At 41.2% G+C, this 12,783-nt stretch overlaps 1 protein-coding gene across 4 annotated transcripts in view; it reads right to left on the bottom strand.

Annotated features, from left to right (window-relative positions):
• The window catches only part of DGKI (diacylglycerol kinase iota), a 528,258-nt gene that overhangs the window by 287,350 nt on the left and 228,125 nt on the right, over positions 1–12,783 (bottom strand). For all 4 annotated transcript variants that reach the window (XM_070369213.1, XM_070369214.1, XM_070369215.1 and 1 more), the window contains 2 exons: positions 9,955–10,029; positions 9,491–9,547 (listed from right to left, as the gene is read on the bottom strand). In XM_070369213.1, the coding sequence (XP_070225314.1) occupies positions 9,491–9,547; positions 9,955–10,029 (132 nt within the window). The remainder of the gene's footprint in view (positions 1–9,490; positions 9,548–9,954; positions 10,030–12,783) is intronic.

The raw sequence follows: 12,783 nt of genomic DNA, 5'->3' as shown, positions 1-12,783 counted from the left end.
CCACTGCACCACCTGGGAACCCCCATTCTTGGCTTGTGCTGTAGGAAACATGGAAGGTCCTTTTCCTTCTAAATAGATAATCACTCGAGAAGCACATGTCACCCAGCTGTTGGGATGCTTTATAAGAGAGAAAGTGGTCTTCAGGCCTAATGCTACAGGTAAACCCTAGTAACCTACACACAATTCATCTCTCTTAGGCCAATTCACCTAAAATACTTGTTAATGTTTTTATCCTGTCCTTTTCTAAGAACACATACTTTACCTGAAATTAACATTTGTATTGTCAGCCCACAGTCTATGTTTTCCCTTTAAAGTAGGCCCTCTAATGTATATTCAATTGCAAATACTTGCTGCTGCTGCTGCTGCTAAGTCGCTTCAGTCGTGTCCGACTCTGTGAGACCCCAGAGATGGCAGCCCACCAGGCTCCCCCGTCCCTGGGATTCTCCAGGCAAGAGTACTGGAATGGGTTGCCATTTCCTTCTCCAATGCATGAAAGTGAAAAGTGAAAGTGAAGTCGCTCAGTCGTGTCCGACTCTTCGCAACCCCATGGACTGCAGCCTACCAGGCTCCTCCGCCCATGGGATTTTCCAGGCACGAGTACTGGAGTGGGGTGCCATCGCCTTCTCCGTGCAAATACTTACCTAATGCCTACTATCCAGGCATTGTTCAAAGTAAGGAGGGACACAGAAAACATCAATGTCAGGAAAAAAAATGTTAAGACATGAAATTCAGAGTGACAAAGATACCTCTAACAAGCATTAGCATTATCAATTCCAAATTGTCACATCTATTTCTCTTCATTATGTCAAACCAATTTAAATTAAAACTTAACAAAGATCCTGGAGGAACAATGGTCTTTTAACTATAATAAGATATAAAGAAGTATAATGGTCCTACTAATTAGTCTAGTTTTTGTCTTGCTTTTTCTACTGTGGCAGTTTAATAAAATAAGGACACAATTCTTACACTGTTCTCAGAAAGAAGCTAATAATAATAGTTAACATTTCTTGAGTATTATCTCTGTGTCAGGCACTTTTTAAAATGCCTTAAAATACATATCTAATACCATACACAAAAATAAGCTCAAAATGGATTAAAGATCTAAATGTAAGACCTGAAAACTATAAAATTCTTAGAGGAAAACATAGGCAGAACACTGTCTGACATAAACCACAGCAAGATCCTCCATGACCCACCTCTCAGCGTAATGGAAACAAAAACAAAATAAACAGATGGGGCCTAATTAACCTTAAAAGCTTTTGCACAATGAAGGAAACAATAAACAAGGGAAAAGGCAGTCTTTAGAATGGGAGAAAATAATAGCAAAAGAAACAACTGACAAAGAATGAATCTCCAAAATACATAAGCAGCTCACACAGCTCAACACCAGAAAAACGAACAACCCAATCAAAAAGCGGGCCAAAGAATTAAACAGATGTTTCTCCATAGAAGACATACGGATGGCTAATACACACATGAAAAGACGCTCAACGTCACTCATTATCAGAGAAATGCAAATCAAAACCACAATGAGTACCATCTCAAGGCGGTCAGAATAGCCGCCATCAAAACGTCTACAAACAATAAATGCTGGAGAGGGTGTGGAGAAAAGGGAACCCTCTTACACTGTTGGTGGGAATGCAAACTGTTGCCACCATGGAGAATAGTGTGGAGATTCCTTAAAAAACTGGGAACAGAATTGCCATACCACCCGGCAATGCCACTGCTGGGCATACACACCAAAGAAACCAGAATTGAAAGAGACACACATACCCCAGTGTTAATTGCAGCACTGTTTACAATAGCTAGGACATGGAAGCAACCTAGATGTCCACTGGCAGACAAAAGGATAAGGAGGTTGTGGTACATATGTACAATGGAATATTACTCAGCTATAAAAAGGAACACATTTGAGTCAGTTCTTATGAGATGGATAAAACTGGAGTCTATTACACAGAGTGAAGTAAGCCAGAAAGAGAAACACCAATAGAGTATATTAACACATATATGGAATTTAGGAAGACGGCAATGATGATCTTATATGTAAGACAGTAAAAGAGACACAGATGTAAAGAACAGACTTTTGGACTCTTGTGGGAGAAGGCAAATGGTGGGAGAAGGTGGGATGATTTGAGTGAATAGCACTGAAACATGTATATTAATATATGTAAAATAGATGACCAGTGCAAGTTTGATGCATGAAGCAGGGCACTCAAAGCCAGTGCTCTGGGACCACCCAGAGGGATGGGGTGGGGAGGGAAGTGGGAAGGGGATTCAGGATGGGAGGACATATGTGTACCCGTGGCTGATTCATGTTGATGTATGGCAAAAACCATCACAATGTTGTAATTATCCTCCAATTAAACTAATTAATTTAAAAAATGCCTTACATATAATAATAATTTTAATTTTCATGAGAATTTTTGTGAATAGAGGTGCTATAGAGTTGATAAGTACTAGTAAAACCCTGAGTTGGTAAAAACATTGAAATATGTCTATATTGATTGATAAATTGCAGTTCGGTGCTTCTACCATCCCTCTGGCTCCTCCATAGCACCCTCCATGCCCTCAACACTGCACACCATTTCTACCTCCTTATTACTAAGAAATTAGAATGTTAATTCTGGGCATAACAGGTCTCTAAAATTCTGGAGCTCTCTTCTGAAAATAAACCATGTTGCCTGGACAATGCCATTGGGTTCCACCACAAAGTCAGAAAACTGGGCTATGCCCCACTGATGGCAGCTGTCTGTCCAGGTATCAATATAAACAATTCAGGGGCTTATGGCTGCAAGTCCAGGAACCTGCTTACTGTCCATACCTCCAGGTCAGTGCAGAAACTCTACTGGGATGAAGGTACCAGACCCTTCACCTCATAGATGAGGCAGACTGCTCCAGCTTTTCAGCCCACTCACATGAGAAGTTCTGCCTGGGAGGACGGGGGCCAACTGCTAATTGTACTCTATCCCAATCCACATCATTGTAGGGCAGCTTATCAAAAGGTCTGACTTGAATTATCATCATCATCCTCATTTTACAGATGATGGAACTAAGGTATAGAGTGGTGACTTCAAATGTCAAGGGCTGAGCAAGGATTCAAACCCAGGCAGGCTGGCAAAAGAGCCTGTATTCTCAAGCACTCTGTTGCAGGGCCTCTTCTCTGCTCTGAAGCATCAAGTTCAAGCTCTTTCAATAAATGATTTCAATGACAGTCAGTAGTGGAAATATTGAATACATAAAAATGTCAGGCGGTATTATGAGAGATAGAAAAATTTACTATAATTGCTGTTAGTTTAAGCAGAAGCTGGGGGAGAATGAACAATAACACTGATGTTAAGAGAAACTCTGCTTATTGAGATTATAAATCACCTAATGACTCTCCATTTAAGAATTGAAGGAGGGAAACACTGGAAAAATTTGATGCAATTACCTATGAGAAATCATGATTGACTCATGGGATTATTTAGTGAGTGACAACCTTAATCAAAAGATTAAACCAGCAATTTCCACAAATCAACAATTACTCAGAAACTATGAGACTGACGATGAATCATTTGTGAGGCGACATATATTGTTTGGTAAACAGATTTATAATACCATGTAGTTTAGTTTATTTAGGGAATAAAAGAGAACATTTTTAAATTGCTTATTTAAATACTTATGACTCTGCAAGTTGTTGAATATTTTTAATATCACCCTTCCTAGGAAACAGGTAGGCAATTGAGGCACAGACAAAATAACTCATACAAATTACCACTGTAGAAACTGAGTAATTGTCTCTGTGACTCTGATTTGAGATGTCAAGTATCCATCTATTTAGAGGTCTTCTTAGATCTGATATAAATTTTTTTCTATTGCTGCTTAAACATAGCTTGAACAAAGTGAAAGCCAATAAATGTGTGTTGAATTGAATGAAATTCTCAACCTAATTTCCTTGACAAATCACATAGCTACCATTTTGGAGGATCATCTATTGTTTTTTATCAGTTAGGGGAAAAAGAACACTTCTAGAGAATCACTGCTGTTTTATCATCCATCTTTCCCAAGCACTTAAATTTTTCATACTATTTCCTTTTGACTATTATTCATTTCTCCTAAATTATTGAACTGAAATTAGACTCAGAAGCCTCACACTGCAAATGTGAGTGTTGATACATGCTGTTAAGATAGCAGAGCAAGGCTTCTAAGACTATAACATCTTTTTATTGTTCATCAATAATCTGAATTATTCATATACCACCATCAAATACTGGGTAAGAATAGGGTTATTACTTATGGGTGTTAAAATCTTGGCGATCCATTATTTCAGGGATTATTTTCAGTATGGTTAGCAAAAATGTATAACACAATTGCTCAATTATTGTCCAAAGCAGCCAGTTCGATTCATAATATTCAATTCAGTTCAGTCGCTCAGTTGTGTCCAACTCTTTGCAACCCAATGATTGCAGCATGCCAGGCCTCCCTGTCCATAGCCAACTCCTGGAGTTTACTCAAACTCATGTCCAATGAGTTGCTGATGCTATCCAGCCATCTCATCCTCTGTCGTCCCCTTCTTCTCCTGCCTTCAATCTTTCCCAGCATCAGGGTCTTTTCCAATGAGTCAGTCCCTTCGCATCAGGTGGCCAAAGGATTGGAGTTTCAGCTTCAGCATCAGTCCTTCCAGTGGACATTTAGGATGGACTGGTTGGGTCCCCTTGCAGTCCAAGGGACTCTCAAGAGTCTTCTCCAACACCACAGTTCAAAAGCATCAATTCTTCAGCACTCAGCTTTCTTTATAATCCAACTCTCACATCCATGCATGACTACGGGAAAAACCATAGCTTTGAGTAGACAGACCTTGGTTGGCAAAGCATTACTCATAGAGTTTTTTAAAGTATCTTAGAAATTATAGACCAATCCAAGCAGCTTATGTCTAAGGAAACTGAGTCCATTTGGAATGTTTCAACTTAGAGGAGTCAAACCAACATTCATTAAAAAAAGTCCAGGTATCAAGCACCCCACAAAGCCTAGGAGACAGTGATTAACAACCCTGCTCCAGGTCCCAGCCCTAGAGACACCACTGAGGGAAAAAGAAGCAGAGATGGCCTTGGAACACAAGTCAAACTAATTCTAAAGTGACTGTTTCTTTCATTTACATAAAGTAAACTATCTAAGGTCTCTTAATTAAGAATCCCCATGGGTCATGCATCCCTGGTGGCTCAGTCAGTAAAGAATCTGCCTGCAGTGTGGGAGGCCTGGGTTCGATCCCTGGGTTGAGAAGATGCCTTGGAGACAGGCATGGCAACTCACTCAAGTATTCTTGCATGGAGAATCCCATGGACAGAGGAGCCTGGTGGGCCACAGTTCATGGGGTTGAAAAGAGTCAGACACGACTAGGTAACTAAGCACAGCACATAGCATGTGACATAAGAATCATTTCCAAACTGTACTCTTAGAATAAGAGTTCTTAGAGATTTGGGGGGAAATTAACCCCTTCATGGGCTTCCCAGGTGGCTCATTGGTAAAGAATTTTCCTGTGATGCAGGAGACCCAGGTTTGATCCCTAGGTCGGGAAGATCCCCTGAAGAAGATAATGGCAACCCACTCCAGCATTCTTTCCTGGAGAATTCCATGGAGACACCATGGGGTCACAAAGAGTCAGACACAACTAAGCAACTAACACTTTCACTCCTCTATAAACTCATTTGGTTAAAAGATATTCACTGATCACATTTTCTGCATCCTGCTTGGTACAATGAGTTTGGAACAAACTTCATGAGTGATCTCCCAAAGCTTACACTAAGGAGGATGGTAACAAACAAGCAAATGAGTAATACCTGTAAATAATTATGACATACAAAGTGCTCTGAAGGGCAGAACAAGGTGCTTTGATAAAGAACAATGTGCGACCTATTTAGAGGTGGAAATCAACAAAGACCTCTGAGAGGCTCTAACTGTTAAGAAACAGCTGGTCATGAATAGAGATCTCCTGTGCCGTGACAAAACACACAAATATCAGAAGATGAAGAATATCTTGATGTGTGCCTCAAGAACTGAAATCCATGTGGCAGACAGATGTGTTGCAAGAGGTTGGCTGGCCCAGCCTATGCGGGGCTTTTGACTTTTCATGCCAAGCCAAGGAGTACAGTTTTCCTCTAAATGACGTGGAAACCACTGCCAAGTTTTAAGCTGGAAAATTATATAATCCAGTGTTCACTTTAAAAGATCACTCTCTTATATCATGGTGGATCGATGGGGTAAATTAAAGAATCCTGGAGAAGTTACTGCAGTGGTCAAAAGCAAGGGATCATGGTGTCTCAGGCTAGGGCACTGGCAACAGAAATGGAGATAAATGCATGATTTGAAATATATTTTATAAATAAAATTGATAGGGCTGGCAAATGGATTAAGTGTGGGGAGTACCTGAGAGAAGCATCATTATGACCCCGTGTTTTCTCATTTGTGGAGTTGGACCAATGGTCCTCTCATTTTCTGAGATACAAAACAATTGAAAAATATAGTTTTTACAGTGATGGCAATAGAGTTTGGTTGGTAATGTATTATATTTGAGATGACTCTGACACATTCAATGGGCATATCAAATGGAACTCCAAGTGTTTCAACCCAGACACGATACTGAAAACCAAAGGACTGGAGGAGTTCTCCCAACGCCAGCAGGCACAGTGTAGTCCAGTACTAACAAGCCCAACAAATACGTAGAAATCAGGGCATGAACAATGGAAGGACTACCCAGTGAAATATTTAAGAGAAACATTAAGAAAGCTGTCACGACACGAGAGCATTTCAAGATGGAGGAAATACTGAGTAGTTTGAACACATTTGAAAGACTGAATAAGAACAGAAAATAGCTAATGAATCTGGCATCAAGGAGATATTGGCAAGATTTAAAAAAGTAATTTCAGTGAATGGGTAGAGTAAGACCAGATCAGAACAGGTTAAAATGCCCAGGAGGGAAACATGCTAGAAACAGTTTATATGGCTAACACCTTCTGGAACTTTAGCACTGAACACAACACTGAGAGTCAGAGCTGCAATTAAGACACAGTTGGTAATTGAGGAATATTCTTGTTTGTTTTTGTTTTTTAAAGATGGGAGGTCTCAGAGCACGTTAATGGTGATAGAAATAATCCACAAGGAAGGTGAGGATTTGAAAATGTAGGCATGGAAGAAATAGCAAGTCCTTGATATGAAGACAAAGGAAGACACTGAAAACACTCATGAAGGGCCTGGCTTCACAGAAGAGAAATAATACAGCTACTGAAAACACATCCGCCCAAATCCTTACGTTAGAAATTAGAAACAATCACAATTACCTATCCAAATGGAAAAAGAGAAATCAAAGGACAGGGAGCCAAATATGGATACCCTGGTTAGAAATTTATAAAGTCCATCTTAAAAAACTCAAAACGATTTCTTCTACTGTCCTAAGTAAAACGTCTCCTTCATTTGAGCCATCACTGAGTTATCCCTTGGCCAATGCTATAGTGTATTCCAACGACATCAAGGGTAAACACAACCCTATCATTTTTCTTAAGACTCTCTCACCCTACATATGACCCATAACCAACCTCTTGCTGACATAATAGACAAGCACAGTGGGAACGGACAGCTAACGGGGACAGCTATTTTTATCTCTCTCTACAACCTCCACTGCCAGCCTATTCTCACTCCATGTTTTCTCCCAATCTCCTTGTATTAATCAGTAACAATATTATTCTTCTTCACTGTGTCTTCATTTGTTAACTGTCATTAACACCAATCTATACTCAGACATCTTCTATTCCTATCTTACCCAGTCATCAAGCTTATAGCTTTAATTGCTACCTCGAAATGCTGACAGTTCACCAGTGTCTAACCTCTAGCCCAATCTTCCTCATAAGCTCTAAACTTATATAACCACTCAGCTTTCTGTTGGATATCACCAGTTGGGAGCCTCAGGACAACTCAAACTTGAGAGTCCGACAACTGAACTCATTACTTCTCTACCATATCCTCAAGGCAATTCATTTGCCAACATATTTGTCCTTATAGTCAAAGGACAGAGGAGCTTGGCATAAAGCTATGGTTTTTCCAGTAGTCATGCAGAGATGTAAGAGTTGGAACATAAAGAAGGCTGAGCGCTGAAGAACTGATACTTTCAAATTGTGGTGCTGGAGAAAACTCTTCAGAGTTCTCTGGACAGCAAGGAGATCAAACCAGTCCATCCTAATGGAAATCAATCTTGAATATTCACTGGAAGGATTTGTGCTGAAGCTAAAGCTCCAATACTTTGGCCCCCTGATGCAAGCAACTGACTCACTGAAAAGACCCTGATGCTGGGAAAGATTGAGGGCACGAGGAGAAGGGGGAGACAGAGGATGAGATGGTTGGATGGCATCAGAGATTCAATGGACGTGAGTTTGAGCAAACTCAGGAAGCTGATGAAGGATACAGGAGCCTGGTGTGCTGCAGTCCATGGGGATCACAAAGAGTCAGACACCACTTAGTGACTGAAAACAACAACCCCTGTCCTTGTGTCCAAAATCCAATCAACTAATATATCCTGACCATCTTATTTCCTTCAAATTCACATTTACCAATTTTCTCCATCTCAGTATTACTGTTAGTTCAGATCACCATTATCACTTCCAAAAGACTCTGATGCTGGGAGGGATTGGGGGCAGGAGGAGAAGGGGACGACAGAGGATGAGATGGCTGGATGGCATCACTGACTCGATGGACATGAGTTTGAGTGAACTCTGGGAGTTGGTGATGGACAGGGAGGCCTGGCGTTCTGCGACTCATGGGGTCGCAAAGAGTTGGACATGACTGAGCGACTGAGCTGAACTGAAACTAAGAGAATAGCCAATTTCCTCCATGCCTTTAACACTGCTGCTCTTGAAATACATGGCATCCCCTCCACACTGTAGATAGATTAATATATTTTGCTTAAAATTGTTCAATGCCCCTCTAATTACTATGATGATGAGACATGCCTTGATTATAAGAGCCTTCGTGGTCTCACTTCTGCTTATCTCTTGGGTCTCGTGCCTTCCTTGTATGTCCCTCACTTTTGAGCCTGTGTGGATGTGTTCTGTCTAGAAGGTGCTCACTCACCCCCGAGCTGACGATCCCCCAAACCTTCACTTAGATCAATCCTTTGGGACTCAGTTTAGTTGCCACCTCTTCCAGGTGGAATTAAAATAGACCAAAAGCCAATAAAATACTATTTCTTTCTTACCTTTTCAATTCTACCACCATTCCCTCTCCCTACTCTCTGGCTCATTCAATAGACCTTCGCTCTCCAGGGCATTCTATGAGAAGAAGAAAGGGGAGCAGACACACCCTGAAGAGACTTGGGGGGTTTACTGATTGTATTTGTTGAGATACTGATAAGACACTAATGTGAAATGGAGGGAGACAGATTTTTTTTAATCCCTGATGACAATGAATGCAGTGAATCAATGGGAAATAAAAGGTGGCATTTGCACTAGAGCTCTGAAATACTTACTTCTCTTGGTGATCTTGAACCTCCTTCTCGAAATGTTGGTTTACATCTGAAATTAATCTGTCATTTAAAAAGAAAAGTGTATTATATTAGGGAGACCACCTAACTAGAATTACCCTAAAAATTACCTACAGTTACCCTAAAAAACCAACAAATCCCATGGGCGAATGACAACACTTGCTGTTATTGTGAAGAAATAGGCCCATACCAGGCTTTTCTCTCTAACCTTTTTATTCCTTTACCCAAGAGTCAACATGAAATGATATCAAATTAAAGCTCAGTAAACAATAGAGTGGATGTAAACCTTAAGCATAGTCCTCCCATTATTAATCTGGTGATAACGTTGGACTTCTAGGTTTTTAAAAGAGCGTAGTTGTCAAGAAGTTGAAAATGAGAACTGACGCTTTGTCTCTGAAGTCCAAACACTTGCAGGGTAGCAAAGATTGCAGCAGGTGGCGCTGTCTCACCTTTTCTAGCTGTTCAATGCAGGCGGTATGGACGACAATCTTACAGACTGCACACTTCCTCCTGAGAGCTGATTTCTACAACAGACAATTCAGAAGACAAGGAGAAACGTTAGCAGTCTGCTCTGAAGGATTCCCTGGTAGTAAAGAGAACATTCAGAAATAAGGCAAACATAAACCAATTTAAAACTTCATCATAGACATTCAATAATATGACAAGCTTCATCAATAGTCCTTTGATCTACTAAGCAGCTACATAGTCACAACTTAGGGTGGCCGAGATGTTCTCTTTACAACATAATTATATACTAGATGTTATATGTTGAGGATATACTATGAGCCAAGTTCTTTATTCTGCTGTTTTTTCCTTCTCTAAGTTTCATGACCTAACATGGTAGGCATTATTATCTTCTAATTTTTTTTTTTCATGTTTACTCTAAGGGGTAGGGCCAACATACCAGGTTCAAAACAAGCACTCTTTCCCTACAGTCAAAGAGTCTACATTTCAAGGGGCCTTCACCTCGGGGTTTTATTCCCAGCACAAACCTAAACAAACCTACTTGGGTTTCTGCCCAGATAGTCTGGAAAGTAAAAAGACAAGTCTAACTTTTACTAATCATTATCATCATCATAGCAGCAGCAACAGTAACATAACAGCAACTCACATGAATGTACTACCTGCCATGTGCTAGGTATTCTAGTAAGCACTTCACAAACAGTAACATTTAATCCTCACCACCCTGAGAAATAAGACACTATTCTTACTTTCATTATACAGATAAGAAAGCTGAGGCACAGGAAGTTATACACTTAGAGCACAGCAGGGCCAGGTGGTCTGAAACAAGACTCCTGCTTAGAAGCATTACATAGTTTGGCCTCGCTGACACTCAGTGCGAGTTAAAAATTCACAATAAAAATACTCCCTGAGGCTGATCTTTTCTCTAACTAAAAAACAAGCAGTAGAGAGAGGGAGAGGAAGGTGTGGAAATGTTGATTCATTGCTCCTAGTGCCATGGAAAGTGTAAGCTACCAATGCTCAGGTCTCTCTGTGAAGGACAAGCTAAAAGGCAGAATTGCATGAATAATTTGGGGGTTTGAGCACTGAAAGAAACTTACTATAACAAAGCCAATCTGTGAAATAGCCCATCAAAGCATCGATGTGTGAAAGGCCCCGAGTCCCTGTCCTCAAGAAAGGCACTGCCACAGGGTACATTCTGAGGACTGGCTTCTCCTCCTGGGATTTGATTTTTGAGCTAAAAATTGAGGTGATACTGCTACAAAAGGAGCCTGGAAGAAATGCAAACCAGCACCTTGGGAGGGACAGAATCGGCAAAGAAACTACAGCCTCCTGCTTCCTAGACGGCTCTACCCATTCAAACACAGGTCTCCACAGTGTCATCAGACACCAGTCAAGCACCAAGAACACTGCAGTCAGTACTGCGGCAATGACATGTGTCACCCTAATACCCACTGACTAAGGTTTAGGTACTGTGCTTGCAAATGCTTTCATCATTCTTGGTTTCCCTCTGCCTGAGGAAAGGACACGGTCTGGAACTTTAAGCAAGTTTGGCAATCAATTGATTTTGCAAAAAGACAGGAAAAAGGGAAACCCAAGCATCTAGCTACACCACTGAAAAGTGTCTTGGCTTCACTACTAAAAAGAAAGAGGGGATGATGGGTGGGAAGAAAAAGGAAGGGTGGGAGAAGGGGAGAGAGAACAAGAATGACAAGCAGAAGCGGCGGCACCAGCAAGGGCGACATCACTCAAGGCAACAGTAATAAAATTCCAGGTGTGTAGTTTTTCATGGGCTGAGTGCCCATTAGCAAACTCCTGATGCGCTCCTGTTAGCTGGAACTCCTGGTGGGGACCACCGCTTTAGCGTAACCTGCAGCAAATGCATGGGGCTCTAGAGTCCTGTTGCTCAAGAGTTACAGTGATGCTTGAGAGTCGATCTCATTCTACTTTTTATCCACCAACCCCTAGGAGACTCCACAGCAAGCAAGCAAAGTGATACTCTCATGGTAGCAACCACTTACAGGGTTATTCAAGGCCACCTGAAAAGCCTCCCTCCAGTTAAGTCCTGCCCTGGTCGAGCTTTGCGCCTGACCGTGTGCTCTGTGCTGGGGTCTGCACAAGATTGCATAAGGGCTCCATGAGGCTCCTAAGAAGCCCCTGGGGATGGTGGGAAGGGACAAACATGCACTCGTCGAAGCCAGAACACCTCTTCCTTGCCTTGCTTTCTGTCTGGATTTCAGTCAGGATCTTTTTTGAATACGGGATCTTGCCGGGAAAAGTTTGAGAGCCAGTAGGTTAAGACCGTTCTCTCTCAGTTTCATAGGATAACGTGCAGTTACACTGATACATCAGGTTCAGTCCCTGGGTCGGGAAGATCCCCTGGAGGAGGGCATGGCAACCCACCCCAGTATTTCTGCCTGGAGAACCCCGTGGACACAGGAGCCTGGTGGGCGACAGTTCATAGGGTTGCAAAGAGTTGAACATGACTGAAGCGACTTTAGCACACATCCACTCACACGGATATTATTCATGTGTAATAATGCAAGAGCAATGTACTACAAATGATAATATATGAAGAAAAGTGCCTTACACTATAAAACTGATTTTATTTAGACAATATTGAATTTTAAAGGCCCTCATAAAATATAATATGTGCTTCTATGCCTTCTGAGGCAGAATATATAAACCATAATCTGAATTTGTCTTTATAAGCACAACATGATGCATTTTACTATAGAGAACAGTCATTTTTCTGCTTCCTATCTTCCTATCAGGCTAGAAGTTGTTGTGTCTGACTTTAGTTGCCCTCAATTTCC

This window comes from Bos mutus, chromosome 4 (genome assembly GCF_027580195.1).
Source record: "Bos mutus isolate GX-2022 chromosome 4, NWIPB_WYAK_1.1, whole genome shotgun sequence".
In the NCBI taxonomy this organism is placed as follows: domain Eukaryota; kingdom Metazoa; phylum Chordata; class Mammalia; order Artiodactyla; family Bovidae; genus Bos; species Bos mutus.
This window is presented reverse-complemented; position numbering and strand designations above follow the sequence as displayed.